The 17,500-nt window shown below is 44.0% G+C and overlaps 1 protein-coding gene across 1 annotated transcript in view; it reads right to left on the reverse strand.

Moving 5' to 3' along the window:
• The window catches only part of Syne1 (spectrin repeat containing nuclear envelope protein 1), a 505,489-nt gene that overhangs the window by 22,953 nt on the left and 465,036 nt on the right, over window positions 1-17,500 (reverse strand). The window contains 8 exon segments of the mRNA XM_052169815.1: window positions 146-288; window positions 1,825-1,893; window positions 4,100-4,427; window positions 5,262-5,453; window positions 8,877-9,014; window positions 9,236-9,418; window positions 15,260-15,410; window positions 16,775-16,962. Coding sequence (XP_052025775.1) covers window positions 146-288; window positions 1,825-1,893; window positions 4,100-4,427; window positions 5,262-5,453; window positions 8,877-9,014; window positions 9,236-9,418; window positions 15,260-15,410; window positions 16,775-16,962 — 1,392 coding nt within the window.

Genomic DNA, 17,500 nt, shown 5'->3' on the forward strand with positions numbered 1-17,500 from the left:
ATTTCACATACCCATGTCTATGAGGTCAAGGGTCACCTCTGTACTTAAGACCTCACAGAGCCCACGTGCTTACAGACAGGTGGGCTGTTTTGGCCAGAGTTGTAATGTAGGTCTAGGTCAAGAGCATGCTGGCTGGAATACTCACGTAGCCCTTGTAGCTGGTGTCCAGGTCTGGCCCTGTGGGAGTTTTGCTTCTGAGGATATTTGCGGTTTGCTGGATCTGGAAGTGGCTGTCATCCGGGGCTTTGTCCAGTTGCCTCATCTGTGACTCCAATGAGCTGGGATCCCCTGTGGTACCAACCATAAGAGTCTTTAATGGATCACAACATTTGACTTATCTCCAGCTTGTCAGTCAAGAGGCTTCAGAAAGCATTTGAGCTATGGCAAAGCAGAAAGAGTGTGTGTCGGGGGAATTGTAAAGCGGCATTAGTGCTGTCCTGCTAGAGGGTTAGACATTATAGGGGCCAAGCCAGTGAGTGTGCTTCCTAAAGAGACTCAGCAGCCTGGGTTGGCAGAGCACTCTGCAGTGAATCCTGAACAGCCTCTGAGGGTCCTGCTCCCTTCTCTAGCCACAGGAGAGAGTTATCCACAGAGGAAGGCTTTCCCGATAATCTGCAGTTATCGACCACATCCTAAGCACCAGGAGACAGACGCTTCCCATACTCACTTAGCTAGCAGGGAAAGCTTCACTCTCAGATTTGTCTGTGTGCATCTCAGAGACATCAGCACCACTTAAGTCCTTGGATGCACGAATTCAAGTTATCCAAGAAAATGCTAGTTCAGAATAGGCATGTGTAGAGAAACACTTCCTTATCTGGCTGACACAAAAGCTGGCTTCTGTCTCTTCTTTGGGCATGTTCTTCCTTGCTGCCTAGGTTCTGGCTCGCCCTCTCTTAAGAGCTTTGAACTTGTGGCATGTGTTTGCAGCTATGTGTTTGCATGTGCATTGAGTCACTGATTATCTGAGTAGCACAAAGCCTGAGTGAAAATAACAAGTAAATTAAGCCTTCTATAATGTATTGCTAAGTCTACCTAGGAGACAGGGCTAGCTGGAAATCATTGAGAAAGTCACTGTAAAGCTAGCTTGGTTTTTGACCTGCGTGGGCCTCCAGAAACCGCAGACTTCCATAAACTAGACTCTGACTCAGAAACAGCAATGGTCTGCCACCCATCCCGATCATTGACTGGGACCTTCTGTGTGCTTAAGGAGGTACAGGATCTAGTGCAAACTAGTACAGGATCTTGAGCAAAACTAACTTCTCTTTTTCAACTCTTCTCGTTTTAGAAATCGTGCTCTGAAATGGCAATCTAAGGATTGCAATATCATGGTGGACATTTCTCATTTGAGGAGGTAACACTTTTGGAATTAAAAGTGAATGCGTTATCTGCTGCAGCATGTTCACACTGGCATGGAGGCTGTGGTAGAGGGTGTGCCCAACATCATTTGTCCAGCTGGTGGCAGGGTCACCACCATGTGACAAAGCCAGCACCCGCTTCCACCAATGGGAAGACAAGACCACGTAGGCTGGCCAAGGGCTTTTGTCTCCTATATGTTCAGTTGTCACTGGGCATGAAGTTCTCTCTGGAATAAGACTGATTACCACTTGACACGCTGCGGAGCTATTTGAGGATATGGCTGTGGTGATCATATTCTTGGTGTAGAGAAGCCAGCAGCTTTTTCCCCCCTAATGCAGGATGAAGAGAAGAAGGCTGCGCCTTGGCATGCCAGAGCTGTGAAAGGCAAGGAGACTGAGCTGGGAAGGAGGCGGGGCGTCGTTGTAAGATGGCGGATGTGGGAAGTTCTGTCCCACTCTTTGTGCCTACCCGAAGTATTTCTGATTGCATTTTCTGTGAGTTTTACATAGGCCTCGGGGTTCTCAGGGATCACTACATCTGCAAAAAGAGCACAGTCTAAGTTGACAGCTAAATGCTGGACACTTCAATTCCCTTGCGGTGGGAAAGTAGTTTGCCTGTGCAGGGAGGAGGAAAGTCGTTGTTCTTGACAGCCACTGGCACAAAGGGGAGAGTGTGTCTGCTTGCCAAAGGCTTCATCTAATGAATCCTGCTAAGAATTCACACTAACTGACTCTTTTCTCTGTCAGCCACTGCTTAAGGTGCTTTTATCCTCCCAGGGATCCTAGGTAGTGTTATTTCCATTTTATAGACGAGAAAACAAGTGTCTAGAGGAATATGGCTCCTCATGGAACCTATAAAGACACTAAGTAGCACAAGAGAGATCCCCTGTTGATGGCGTGTTAGCTTTGAGAGAAGGTCTCCCACAGCACAGCCAGCCCTTCAAATTTCCAACTTACTGAGTAGCTGCGGTGATTTGAATGAGAAACATCCACTTCTGGCTCATGGTGCTTTAGTGGGGAGCTGTGGAACGGAACCTTTAGGAGGCGGAGCCTTGTAAGGGGAAGTATGTCACTGGGGGCGGGGCTTGATGAGTTTATAGCTTATTACACTTCCTCTTCTCAAGCTCTGCCTCCTGGGTATGGGTAGCAATGTAACAAGCAAGTTTCTTGCTCCTACCCCCATGAGGTGCCTTTCCTGCCACAATGGATGGATGCTTACCCTCTGGAAACATAAGCCAAAATAAACTTTTCCCTTAAGTTGTGTTTTGGTCTTAGAGCTTTGTCCCAGCAACAGAAAAGTAACCAATACAGTGGCAGAGAATTTACTCTGAACCCTTGATCTTCCTGTCTCCACCTTTTGAGTGCTAGGCTAAGAGATGAATAACACCACGTCTGGAACAGAATGGGAATTTCCGTGCACATAGCTTTTAGAGGGACACTGTTGTGTATATCTGTCTGTGAGCCATAAATGAGAATTTAAAGTCTTGATAGCCACCGTTAGAATAGTCATAAACAAATGGATTGTTTTACCGCCCACGTAATTGATGTAAATGCTGAGTTTGTGTTCAATCTTTATACTGAATCTTGAAAAGTGGCCTATGCACATAAGTGCATTCTCTGTCTATAATCAACCTCGGCTAGGGCAGTCCTACTTCACAGCTTACTAGCCACTGAGGGCCACATGATACACAGCCTGGACTACTCTGTCCTCTGACTGTTCCTTGCTTTTGTTTACCTTCTGTAAGGTCCACTTTTCTCAGTCTCCCCCCAGCCCCTGCCCCTCACTTAATGTGATGCTGGCTTGTTCTTCTCCCTGTTTCTCTCAGGATGCTTTAGCTGCATGATTTCCCCTGTGCACTCACAGAGTTCCTAGTTATGCATAGGAGAATCCCTACCTAGTGTGCATCTGTAGCTATACACCTAGACCCATGCATCTCTTTCTAGACTGGAGGCTCTGGGAGCTCCGTAAATATCTCAAAATGGGAATGAATGCAACAAATGTCTCTGTACCTCCACAACTTCAAAACCCGCCTCTCTCATCCACGCTTGCTACATGTCCTCTCAGCAGAGGACTACCTTCATCTTCCACTTAGATGCCTGATCCAGAGTCACCTCCCCTTCTTTCTATTCATCTGGTAAGGGAGGGGGTTCGTTTCTCATGATTTACCAACCCTTCCTGGTGCTGTTTTCCTAATTCAGGATTATAAATCATTATCTGTGCTCATAAATAACACTCGTCTGAATGTTCTTTTTTCTGACCTCTGTTCCACCACACATGGAGCGCACACACAGATAAATTGAAAATATACATTTGGTCGCTTCTCTCCTTTAATCCTCCAGTGGAACCCTCTGCACTTCAGGGTAAGGGCCAAATTCCTCTCCATGGAGAACTGGTCGCTTCAGGGCCAGTCCCTTATTCACCTGTCCATCTTCCACTGAGCCTAGTCTATGTTGTCCAGCACAATTTTATTGATAAACTTCAGATGACCCCAAGCACCATGGTTGGTCACCTGGCAGGGCTCTTCTGTCTCCTCCTTCCTCTGCCCCCTGCCATGCTTACCTCACCAACTCATCATTATCCTTCTAGTCTCACACAAAGGTCCTACCCAGACCTGGGACCGGCATGCTGTGACGTCCCTGTGTGTCCATGCATACATATAGTGCTTATAACTTTCAGGGGAAATGAGTCCAGATATCTGATGTGTCCCGCACATGAATTCCCAACAGGAAGTGTTCTCTCCTACCTGACAGGCCAACAGCTCCCCTGAGGTAGAACTCCTTGTCTTCCTCACCATCTTCGTCTTCTGAGGGCAGAGTGCGAGATGCTGACTCCAGGTCTCTACTGAGGTCATAATCGTGGTCCCATTCCAGAGGGATGGAGTCCACGCTGGCTGGAGTGTCTCGCCCTGACCGCTCACTCCGGAGGGGCTGAGGAAGGGAGAGGGAGGGGTTGGAAGAAGGCTGTGGGGAGGGCATGCCATCTGCAGAGGGGTCCTGCCAGTGTAGGTCTGAAAGAGCTGCGGAGTCCTCGAGATCTAGCTCTCGGTCCGAGAGGTCATGGTCATCTGGTAGCTAAAAGGGAAGCCACAACTCTGTTACTGCAAGAATAGGATCTGCTTCTTACTCCAAAACAGGTCAGGCCTTCAGGAAATGAATGACAGCCTGTCCTGATGATATGGAGTTAACTTTATCAACAAATCCAGAAGAACTTCCTGATTGCTTTCAAAACCTTATTATATTCATCTGTTTCAGTGTCAGTTTTGTCACAGGTAAAGTGAGAATATATAAAAACCTATTCTGTAGCACCATTATAGGAAATTAAATAGTATTAAATTAAAAAATTAAAAAAAAATAATTATATAAATGGGCCATGTAGCATGTCTCCAATGGCACATTATCCTTTTGATTCTACATGCTAGGCATAAAACATGTTTATAATCACAGGAAATTTCCAAGTGTTTGGATTCACAGCAGCATTCGCTGTTGATGAGATGAAACTGTGGGGGTGAGTGGAAAAGAAAAATGGAAGGGAGTGATTCATTTTAAAACAATCTCAGGAGCTGAGCGATCGTTCACCTTACTTCATCTCATTTCTTCTCAAAACTACCTCCTCTCCTGTAGAACGACGCCACGCAGTCTGCCTAAGTCGTCACAGGAATGCACGCTCACTCAGCAAATGAACAAAACAGCCCTCCCTACAAGGTAGAGACTATGAATAGATCCATTTTAAAGTTGGGGAAACTGAGGCGAGGGAGGTAAGGCTACTTGTCTAAGGCTATATAGATCGCGCTATCAAGACTTGGAACAAAGCCAGGCAGTCTTCTTCAGACTCTGTATGACTGTCACACTAATTCCGTACAGCTAGTTCTCTCTAGATTCAACGAGAAAGAAACAAGCGCCACTCACGGGCAGGCGGATGAGTTTCTTGTGATATCTTTCCACGCGTCCGAAGACCTCCTGGCAGTAGCGTCGGAGTTCATCCAGCTCCTCCTCGATGACGGCGGCATCCAGTGGTTCGCTCTTCTCTATCAGCTGCTCCCCCTGGGCGATGATCTGCTCAATTTTATTGTGGTTCAGGGAGATCTCCTGTTGGAAAGCCTGAGGGTGCAAAGGCCATGCGGATTTTACACAGCTCAAAATGACATCGTTGTCGACGTAGTAAGCTACGCAATTCTTTCAGTGTCATAAGGACGATATAGAGGGGATATATATACGACTTTCTGTGTACAAAGATAAGGCAAAGATGGAGCAGTTCTCAAGAAGTTAGACTCCAGAAAACCAAACAACCCTATTAAAAAATGGGGTACAGAGTTAAACAAAGAATTCTCACCTGAAGAACTTCGGATGTCGGAGAAGCATCTTAAAAAATGCTCAACTTCATTAGTCATTAGGGAAATGCAAATCAAAACAACCCTGAGATTTCACCTTACACCAGTCAGAATGGCTAAGATTAAAAATTCAGGAGACAGCAGGTGTTGGAGAGGGTGTGGAGAAAGAGGAACACTCCTCCACTGCTGGTGGGGTTGCAAATTGGTACAACCACTCTGGAAATCAGTCTGGCAGTTCCTCTGAAAACTGGGCACCTCACTTCCAGAAGATCCTGCTATACCACTCCTGGGCATATACCCAGAGGATTCCCCACCATGTAATAAGGATACATGCTCTACTATGTTCATAGCAGCCCTATTTATAATTGCCAGAAGCTGGAAAGAACCCAGGTATCCCTCAACAGAAGAGTGGATGCAAAAAATGTGGTATATCTACACAATGGAGCACTATTCAGCCATTAGAAACAATGAATTCATGAAATTCTTAGGCAAATGGATGGAGCTAGAGAACATCATACTAAGTGAGGTAACCCAGACTCAAAAGGTGAATCATGGTATGCACTCACTAATAAGTGGATATTAACCTAGAAATCTGGAATACCCAAAACATAATCCACACATCAAATGAGGTACAAGAAGAAACAGGAGTGGCCCCTTGTTCTGGAAAAACTCAGTGAAGCAGCGTTCGGCAAAACCAGAACGGGGAAGTGGGAAGGGGTGGGTGGGAGGACAGGGGGAGAGAAGGGGGCTTACGGGACTTTCGGGGAGTGGGGGGCTAGAAAAGGGGAAATCATTTGAAATGTAAATAAAAAATATATCGAATAAAAAAAAAGAGAAAAAAAAAGATGGAGCAGTTATTTTTCTACAGTAAAATATCACATTAAGACAGAATGGGAGTCAGATATTACCAGAAAAGAACCTTTGGTAATAAAAATGCACTACCACAGTGCGGGCAGAGAATAAGAGAAATATTGACAACCATCATGGTGTTAATAGTGCTGATGACTCCTGGCAAAAATGATGGTGTGATATGAGCATATTCCTTTATTCCACATAATATATATCCTATGTCACACATACACCAAGGGGGGCTCATAGATTCTCATGATTCTTTGGCTGTTTGGGGACATAAGTATCAAAGCATAAAGGGAAAGATTATTCTATTAGAGTCTATATGATTTCAAAGACAGATATCCCTGGGACAAGTTTTGAAGGGGTGGATGCTCATTTAGTCTAAGAATAAGCCTAGAAGAGTTTAAATTGTGCACTGAGGAGAAAGACTAAGGACAATGGAGGTAGTAATGCCTTCAAGATTCTTCCAGAATCTAAAAGGAAACGTTTCAAATACCAGTTGGTGAAGTGTTCAAATACTGATTTGCTTGTGGTATGTTGAGTCGGGGAGGAGCAGGGCAAAGCATTGGGCAGAACATTAGAGATTTTGCAATTTATTTCAACTTAATAAGGTACTATTAAGGATAATTTCTTTTGTTTCATCACAAAACCCAAAGTTTTGGACATTGTTTTAAGTAATACTCTGGTCCTGTGGAGAGAGACCATGACCAAGGTAATTCTTATAAAAATAAAGCATTTAACTGGGGCCTTGTTTACAGTTTTAAGCGTAGTCAATTTTCATTATGGCTAGGAGCATGGTTCACACACACACGGGGCTGGAGCAGTAACTAAGAGCTCTATCTCTGATCTGCAGGTTAAGAGAGAGGGCCTTCCTCTGGTGTAGGCTTCAGAGAGCTCAAAGCCCACCCACAGTGACACATTTTCTCCAACAAGGTCACACCTCCTAATCCTTCTAGTCCTTTCAAACAGTTTTGCTTCTTGGTGAAGTATTCAAATATGTGAGCCTATGGGGGCCAAGCTTATCCAAACCACCACAGGCATCATAACTATTCCTAAAAAAGAAACAAGCAAACAAACAACCAAATTTAAAAAGAAAAACCTACAACAGTGGAGTAGTATGGAAGGTGATTTAGTGGTATAATTTATACTTAGCATGTATGATATCCTGGGTTCGATTCTCAGCACAAGCACATGAATAAGCAAAGAAGCACATTTATTGTGTTTTTGAGACAGGGTCTCATGTAGCACAGGGCAATCTCAAACTTGATTTATAGACAGATATAATCTCGAACTCCCATCCTCCTGCCTCTCTGTCCCAAGTGCTGGGATGACAGAAGTGTAGCATCTTACTATCTATTTTTGCTTGTTTTGTTTTGCTTTAGCTTGAAGCAGGACAAGACATCAGGAACTGTCTGGAACATGCTCCCTTTTTAATGCACATCTCTTTAATGCACCGCTCCCCTTTTATTGCACATCTCTGCTCTGCAGGTCTCTAGCTAGCATGGTGTCTGAATTATGGAGTGGCTGATTAAAAGCATGCATTTAATATTAACTTAGCCTCCAAAAGCGTAGACTATGTGGAATGAAATCCCCAAATGAGAACAGAGCATTGTAAGCTAGCAAAATGGTTCAACGGGTACAGGTGCTTGCCCCCAAGGGAGAGGACAGACAGGAACTCAGTGCCTGGAAACCATGCAATGGGAGGAGAGAACCTAAGGTAAACTGGCCTCTGACCCCCCCAACCCCCACCCCCGCGTGAACACAGCGGCCCGTGGACTTCCCTGGCCCCTGCTCACACATACAATAAATGAAAATAATTTTTAAAAATGAAAGCAAATGAAAGTTGCGCTTTTATATTTTCTGGGAACTGGAACCACCTAAATTCTCTGAAGATCTTGGAAATAATTAATATGTTAAACAACAACATCAAAAATCCCTAACACTGACAACCAAGTGGATATTTTTAAAGTATTTATGTTAATGGTGGATTAGAGCAATTTTTAAAAGATTTCAACATTGCCAGGCATAGCAGCTCACACCTTTAATCCCAGCACTTGGGAGGCAGAGGCAGGAAGATCTCTGAATTCAAGGCCAGCCTGATCTACAGAGTAAGTTCCAGGACGGCCAGGGCTACACAGAGAGATACTGTCTCAAAAATTAAAAACAAAACAAAAAACCTCCCCAAATTCCATATGTTTAATATCGTCTGGTTATTTTCCTGTTCACAAAGAACTACATTTTCAATGGCTCCTCGACTCAACTCTACAGAAAAGGATCTGCAAACCCTTTCCTTGTCAGCGCTCTTCCACACGGACAATTTGCAGACTAACTGGCTCGTTACCTTGAGCTGCTTTATCTTAGCTTGAACGTCACATTCAGAAAAATGTTCGATGTTGGTGAGCTGCAGATCCATCTCTGTGAGCCAGACAAGAACGCTGTCCCGAGCAGTCTCGAACTCCTCACGCTGGCTAATGAAATGCTGGAAGGAAGAGGAGGGGATCAGGCATCAAAATGTCCGCAGTCACACACTGACATGGTTCCAACCTTCCAGGAAGTCAATTCCTCACAAGCATGGAGCATCCTAAACTCCTCATATCACTTTCCCTCCATACCCTCCCCTCCCTCCTGCCCTTCTACCTTCCACCCCAGAACACCTCTCCGTAGTCAGGGCTTATCCTCTAGTCCCTCATTTATGAGAACCTTGAGCCTGCGCAAGATGGAGGTGACGCGCTTCTGAAGGTCGTCCCATCTCTGGTTGCCTCCGTGGACCATCTGCCTGAGGCTGCAGGCAGAGTCGGTGCGATTCTCCCGGGCCAGGCGCCGGTACTGTTTGTTGATAAGCTCTAGCTGGGTCAGGCTCTCGTGGACCTGCCGCTGGAAAGCCTGAAGCCACAGGGGAGGGAATCAGTGTGGGAGATCCTTCGAGGACAGAACTCAAAGGGTTACATCTCTGGGTTTCATGCTGCAGAGTCAAGGGGCACGGAAGTTACCCTACCACAGACCCAGCAGATTGACCAAGAGCCGTATGTATGTATCAATAAATACATAGAAAAGCAAAATGTACACACACACACACACACACACACACACACACACACACACATTTGTATATTGGTATATATGCAAAAACATCACATATGAAATGTGCATGCATTTTAAAAATGGTTAATAAAATTAAGTCAAGTGTGGTGAAGCGTAATCCCAGTACTCTAGAAGCAGAAGCATAAGAATCAGAATAAGTTCAAGGTTATCCTAGGCTATCCAGGGAACCGAAAGCCAGTCTCGGGTGTTGGGATTGGTCCGGTGCTGCTACGTATTCAAATACTAAATGCTGTACCCCAAGATCTGGCTGTCCCACTCAGTACTAGTGAATTCCATGTACGATGGACCAGCAGCATGAAATGCTCCCCAGAACAGACTGCTGTAACAGAAATAACTGGAAAGACTCGAACAGCAAGTATTCGGGGAGCAGAGTTGGGCAAGTAGCCAGTTTGGTCATCAGAAAGTTAGGTTAGGGGACATCCTCCAGTAACTGTGCAAAGCTAAATATATCCATAGGATTGTGACTCGATTATGGGGTGGCACATTGACCAGGTCATATTAATAATTGATAGAGTTTATTAAAATCCATTTTACTCTAGGCTATATGAATCCCTGTCTTGAAAAACAAAAAGAAACATAAGATAAATAATAACCAGGAACCAAATTTTCCTAAAAAATTACTTCAAGAACATATATGGGTGTTTACGTGTTAGATAGAAGTGTTCTCAAGATTTCTGTGTCCATACTGAGAAATGATATGTAAAATGGCCCTGTGCATTTGTGGAATATGTAATTTCTTCAAAATGCAGAAATCACCTCCATCCTGGTGTCCATTAGGAGAGAAACTAAAACCATCTTTGGCAGAAGTGCCTCTAATGTTAGCTGTTAACCCTGCTTTTAAGAAAATCAGTTTAGTATAAAACACAAGTAACTTTCCATTTAAAAAAAAAAAAAAGACGCAACAGTTTGAAGAAGGTCCTTCCATCTCTGCTGATGAATTGGTCAGCTTTCAGAAAGAATGCCAGAGTTGTTATCCTGGCATAGTGCATGGAAGCTCTGCTCGCTAGGACATGACACGGAGCGGGAATAGTACTTCATTCTATCCCTGCTGCTATAGTACCCAACACGAACCAACCGAATACCCACCCAGATAAAATCCAGCGTCACGCCACGCGCAGGCAACCGGCTTTGTTATCAAAAAACAAAGCTTATCTCAGCCCCCCCACGCAGATGTTATGATGGTTCGCTGCACTGGTTTTATGTTCATCTCACACTTCCATACTGTTTGGCTCCTCACCCTGCTCACAGGATTGCCCCCCTGCCCTAGACATGATTTGCCTTCTGAGAGCTGCTTTCAGAACTCCCCATCCCAGCAGGCTACCTTAAGTTTTAAAGACATTAGGTGGCTTGCTAAAGGAGGCTCAACTTTTGATGTTATAACATGTCAGAACGCAGATCTGCCCATTCAACTGATGGTGCAGCACACAGGGCTGGCATCCCAGTGTCCCCAACGTCTTTCCAACCATGTGTGCAATTGAGTGAATGATCCTTAAGCACAATTTTGTTTCTGTGACATTTTCTGTCTGCAAAAAAAAAAAATTAAGTATACGAATAATGATACTTGGTAAAAAAGAAAAAATCAATTATTTCAGTGCTCACCATTTGAGTCCAAAATAGCATCAAGAGTGATCCCATATAATCTTCTTTGTAGTATAAGCCAATTATGAGAGGTTTTAACCTTTACAAAGCAGAGTGCTACAAGACACAGGGCAGGGTCACTTCCAACAGCACTGGAGTGACCTGGATTCTTAGGCACTTTATGGTGGCTTTTTTGCTAGAGAAAACTTTTTTAAAAAAAAGATTTTATAAAGTCTTGGAGAGAACAGGAATTCAAGGCCCATACCTAAACATAGTAAAAGCAATATACAGCAAACCGGTAGCCAGCATCAAACTAAATGGAGAGAAACTTGAAGCAATCCCACTGAAATCAGGGACCAGACAAGGCTGCCCCCTTTCTCCTTATCTTTTCAATATTGTACTTGAGGTACTAGCTCGGGCAATTCGACAACATAAGGAGGTCAAAGGGATACAAATTGGAAAGGAGGAAGTCAAACTATCATTATTTGCAGATGACATGATAGTCTACCTAAGTGACCCAAAAAACTCCACTAGAGAGCTCCTACAGCTGATAAACAACTTCAGCAAAGTGGCAGGTTATAAAATCAACTCAAGCAAATCAGTGGCCTTCCTATACTCAAAGGATAAGCAGGCTGAGAAAGAAATTAGGGAAATGACCCCCTTCACAATAGCCACAAACAGTATAAAGTATCTTGGGGTGACTCTTACCAAACATGTGAAAGATCTGTATGACAAGAACTTCAAGACTCTGAAGAAGGAAATGGAAGAAGACCTCAAAAAATGGGAAAACCTCCCATGCTCATGGATCGGTAGAATCAATACAGTTAAAATGGCCATTTTGCCAAAAGCAATATACAGATTCAATGCAATACCCATCAAAATCCCAACTCAATTCTTCACAGAGTTAGAAAGAGCAATTATCAAATTCATCTGGAACAACAAAAAACCCAGGATAGCTAAAACTATTCTCAGCAACAAAAGAAAATCTGGGGGAATCAGTATCCCTGACCTCAAGCAATACTACAGGGCAATAGTGTTAAAAACTGCATGGTATTGGTACAGTGACAGGCAGGAGAATCAATGGAACAGGATTGAAGATCCAGAAATGAACCCACACACCTATGGCCACTTGATCCTCGACAAAGAGGCTGAAAACATCCAATGGAAAAAAGATAGCCTTTTCAACAAATGGTGCTGGTTCAACTGGAGGTCAGCATGCAGAAGAATGCGAATTGATCCATCCTTGTCTCCTTGTACTAAGCTCAAATCCAAATGGATCAAGGACCTCCACATAAAGCCAGACACTCTGAAGCTAATAGAAAAGAAACTGGGGAAGACCCTTGAGGACATCGGTACAGGGAGAAAGTTTCTGAACAGAACACCAATAGCGTATGCTCTAAGAGCAAGAATTGACAATTGGGACCTCATAAGGTTACAGAGTTTCTGTAAGGCAAAGGACACCATCAAGAGGACAGATCGGCAACCAACAAATTGGGAAAAGATCTTCACCAACCCTACATCAGATAGAGGGCTAATATCCAATATATATAAAGAACTCAAGAAGTTAGACTCCAGAAAACCGAACAACCCTATTAAAAATGGGGTACAGAGTTAAACAAAGAATTCTCACCTGAAGAACTTCGGATGGCGGAGAAGCATCTTAAAAAATGCTCAACTTCATTAGTCATTAGGGAAATGCAAATCAAAACAACCCTAAGATTTCATCTTACACCAGTCAGAATGGCTAAGATTAAAAATTCAGGAGACAGCAGGTGTTGGAGAGGGTGTGGTGAAAGAGGAACACTCCTCCACTGCTGGTGGGGTTGCAAATTGGTACAACCACTCTGGAAATCAGTCTGGCGGTTCCTCCGAAAACTGGGCACCTCACTTCCAGAAGATCCTGCTATAGCACTCCTGGGCATATACCCAGAGGATTCCCCACCATGTAATAAGAATACATGTTCTACTATGTTCATAGCAGCCCTATTTATAATTGCCAGATGCTGGAAAGAACCCAGGTATCCCTCAACAGAAGAGTGGATGCAAAAAATGTGGTATATCTACACAATGGAGTACTATTCAGCCATTAGAAACAATGAATTCATGAAATTCTTAGGCAAATGGATGGAGCTAGAGAACATCATACTAAGTGAGGTAACCCAGACTCAAAAGGTGAATCATGGTATGCACTCACTAATAAGTGGTTATTAACCTAGAAAACTGGAATACCCAAAACATAATCCACACATCAAATGAGATACAAGAAGAAAGGAGGAGTGGTCCCTGGTTCTGGAAAGACTCAGTGAAACAGTATTCGGCAAAACCAGAACGGGGAACTGGGAAGGGGTGGGAGGGAGGACAGGGAAAGAGAAGGGGGCTTATGGGACTTTCGGAGAGTGGGGGGGGGGGCTAGAAAAGGGGAAATCACTTGAAATGTAAATAAATTATATCGAATAAAAAAATTTAAAAAAAGATTTTATTTACTTATTTATTTATTATATATATATGATGAGTAGCTATCTTTAGACCCACCAAAAAAAGGGTACCAGATCCCATTACAGATGGTTGTAAGTCACCATGTGGTTGCTGGGAATTGAACTCAGAAACTCTAGAAGAGCAGTCAGGGCTCTTAACCTCTGAACCATCTCTCCAGTCCCCTAGAGAAAACTTTGCACAGAGGGATTTTCTCTCTCTGGATTTACTGGTCTAGTTTCATATACTTTTACTTATTCCACATAGCTTCAAGCACTCTTATACTCAGTGAGTTCTCCATCAAGGATTCAGATCTGTAAATCATAGAAGAATGAGGAGAAATTGCATTTTTTCTCCCAGAAACTCAAGGCTTGGTTCACTGATGTCATCGGAGAAAATGGAGCCATTTATGGATTTAGCTGAAATGCTAGTTTCGTTTATAAACATCTTGAAAAGGACTGAGGAAAAATTATCAATAGGGCACCAGGAAGGACTCTTTAGAACGTGTCAGAACCATTTACAGAGAATAGACAAGCACACGTGAGTATCAGTGTGTGTATACAATGGTTTGTGCTATCCACACCAATGTCTATGTGGAAAGCAGTTAGCCCAATGGTTGGGGTTCAGGTTGACGCAGAGCTACAGAGTGGACTGGAGATTGTGAAGACAAGGAGCCTGTAATAGGGTGATTTAATGATTCCTTCCTAAATGTAATTCATCACTGCTATTTTTGTTTCTTGGTAATCTTAAAGTCTTTGTGACTCAAGAACAGCTCTGGTCTCTTCTGCTCTATTAGAAGTGGGCTACAACGATTGTGCTTTGGCCAAATCTGGGATCAATTATATATTATCAGTTATCAACATGACTCCTGTGTATCTGATTATTTAATTCTTTGAGCTAGCATCCTGGTACAGTTCTATACATACATTGCAACCTGCTTCTCTCTCATTGCCTCCAGTCCCCACTGGGCCTCATCTTCCTCTCTTCCTGACTCTTTCTGGTCTTCTTATAATGTGATATCTAGACACACTCTAGCTAGGTTGAAAGGACGAGAGAATATACTTAGAGGTAGATTTTTATATTATAGAAATAAATCCTATTTTAATCTCAGAGGACATAGATGAAGAATTCTGAAATAAGATTAATGCCATGGGGCTTGGGGAGAATTAGGAGTCTTGTTTTCCAAGAGAATTATTTTTCCCTTCCTCTCTCTTCTTTCTTTGCTATGCTTCCTTATTCAGACAAGATATTACACTGTAGCGCAGGCTAGCCTTCAATTTGCAATCCTCCCGCCCCAACCTCCTGAGTGCTGGGATTATGAGAATCTGCTACTGTGTCTGGCTGACACTTTTATTTATTACGATCTTATTTGTAATTCTGATAATTGTCGGTTAAAATCGCCACCGCGTTGTGTACTCAGGACGCAGGCTACCCATGGCGACAAAGCCATTCCCCAGTGATTCCAACCGAAAACACGTGGCACATTAGTCAATTCCTGCTCTGTGGCCTCAGCTGCTAGCTGGCTAGGATCACAGCACAATGAGCAGCTGAATATTTGGCAGAATGAATCACCTCAAACTTCTTCAGCTCCTCCTTGGCAACTGTGTAGAGCACCCCAGAAGAACTGGGGAAGGCAGCCGTCCTTTCGGAGATCTCCAGCCAGTCTTCAAACCGAGCATAGTCATCCAGAAACTTCTGCCACAGTCGCCATGTCTCCTCAATTCTGGGGTGGAAGATGGAAGGACACGCCCCTATTATTGATGTTGATGCCTGGAACCCTATCTGATGCCCTCAAAGGGATTAAGAGTGCCCGGGCAAGCAACTGCTGTGCAGTACAATAACAGCTTTGACCCAAAGCACCCAGGGAAAGAGACAACTGTGGAAGCTAAAGAAAGCAGCTGCTGGGTTTCAAAAGATGCCCTGCAGCTTTGGATTTGGAAATTAGTCAAACTGGATATTAAAACGCCTTCCATGAGCAGACCCGGTGCTTGCATGGAAGGTTAGAAGCCCTACGAGTAGACACTGTGTTCCGGCCAGTGCACCCTTAAACAAAAGTGAAGCTGGAGATGCCCTTTAAGGCCAACGTCGGACTCAGAGTGATAATAGTTAGCCTTGACAGGCAAAGGTGGAGCTTTTAGGTCTGGCCAAACAAAGGTCAGCAGAGTTTTGTGCTTTAGGTCACTGAGGTTTTGGCCACTGAGATCTTCCCTTTGGCATTTTTGAAGGGCTTAAAAGTGTTTATTATTTAACAAATGTAGAACAGAAAGCAGTAGGTCTCATTGTAATGTCCATCTTTGTGCAAGTGTACAAAGTTTTGGCTTTTTATTTGCCCCCCCCCCACCTGCTCATGCTCCTTCCCACTCCAGATATTTCCCTTCTCTCCTAAATACTTCCTCTTCCATTCCCTCTCCTCCCTTCCCCTTCCCCCACCACCCCTCCCCATCTCTTCCTCTAGAGTCCTTCTTCCTCTCTTAGTGCCCTTGTGACTTTTATGTCCTATGTTTAAACACATGTACCCAATGCTCCCTTCTGACCTCTGCCCATATCTGCACACACACACACACACACACACACACACACACGCACGCACGCACACACACAACATACATTTAAGTCTAGATTTATATGTGTTATCTCAACGTTTAAATCTAGATTTCTAAATCTAGACTGAGAGACAACACGAAATATTTATCTCTTTCGAGTGTGGGATTATTTCATTTAATACCATGAAGAGTAGAATTTTAATTTAAAAAGTTACCTATCTGCAATGACAAATTCAATAGTTATACTTACTCTGCAAGGGAAGATTTTAATTTTTCCATGTAATATTGAAGCTGTTGGTTCCTATATAAACTGGCTTGTTATACTTATATTACCTTTATGCCTGTTTATATTTGCAATTATATGTAGGTAGTGGTAACGTGGGGGACGTCAGGGCTATTTATTTTTGGACTTTGTAACCAATGGGAAAGTGTGAACAGTGGATGTGGTGAATGGGAAGATGGCTGGGGCTTTGTTGGTTGGGGTTTTTGTCTGTTTGGTTTGTGGTTGTTTCGGTTTGGGCTGTAGCCTCCCGTCCCGACTCACTTGAGTCTCCTCTCCATGGACATTGCGCAGATGTTCCTCCACCGCCGGTCCAGGTTGCGAGTGGCCTGCTGGATGGAGTCGCACTCAGCGTCGGTGGCACAGGCGTCACAGTCGTGCAGCAGGACCTCACATAGGTTGAGGACGGAGGCGACGCCGGTGCTGTGTTTCTCGATGTCTCTCTGAAGCTCCTGGAGGGGAATGAAGTGTGCTTTATTGCAAGAGTCTGTGTATGTGGATGAGAGAACTTCAGCCGTGTTCATGGACTGATAGGCCAGACTGGACAGTAGTACACTTTCCTCCATGAACAAGTTTCCTGAGCCAGAGTTCAGACCCAGTTACCTACATTGGAAGGCTCAAAGATACCTTAAACTTTAGCTTCAAGGGACCCAATGCTCCCTTCTGACCTCTGCCCATATATGTACACACACACACACACACACACACAAGCACGCACGCACGCACGCACGCACACACTACACTAAGAGTGAAATTGGCTTTAGGAATGAGTGATAACAATAAATCCTGGGTTGGGTTGTGGGGATGGCTCAATGGGAAAGTGCCTCCCACACTAATCTGATAGCCTGATCTGCATGAGCAGAACCCTGTAAGGCCAGATGTTACAGGTAGCACGCACCCATCATTCCAGAGCTAAGACAAGGTGGGAGGCAGAAAAAGGAGTATCTCCAGAAACCTGTGGGCTAACCTGGTGTACACGGGAGTAAGCAA

The sequence above is a fragment of the Apodemus sylvaticus genome, chromosome 23, assembly GCF_947179515.1.
Source record: "Apodemus sylvaticus chromosome 23, mApoSyl1.1, whole genome shotgun sequence".
In the NCBI taxonomy this organism is placed as follows: domain Eukaryota; kingdom Metazoa; phylum Chordata; class Mammalia; order Rodentia; family Muridae; genus Apodemus; species Apodemus sylvaticus.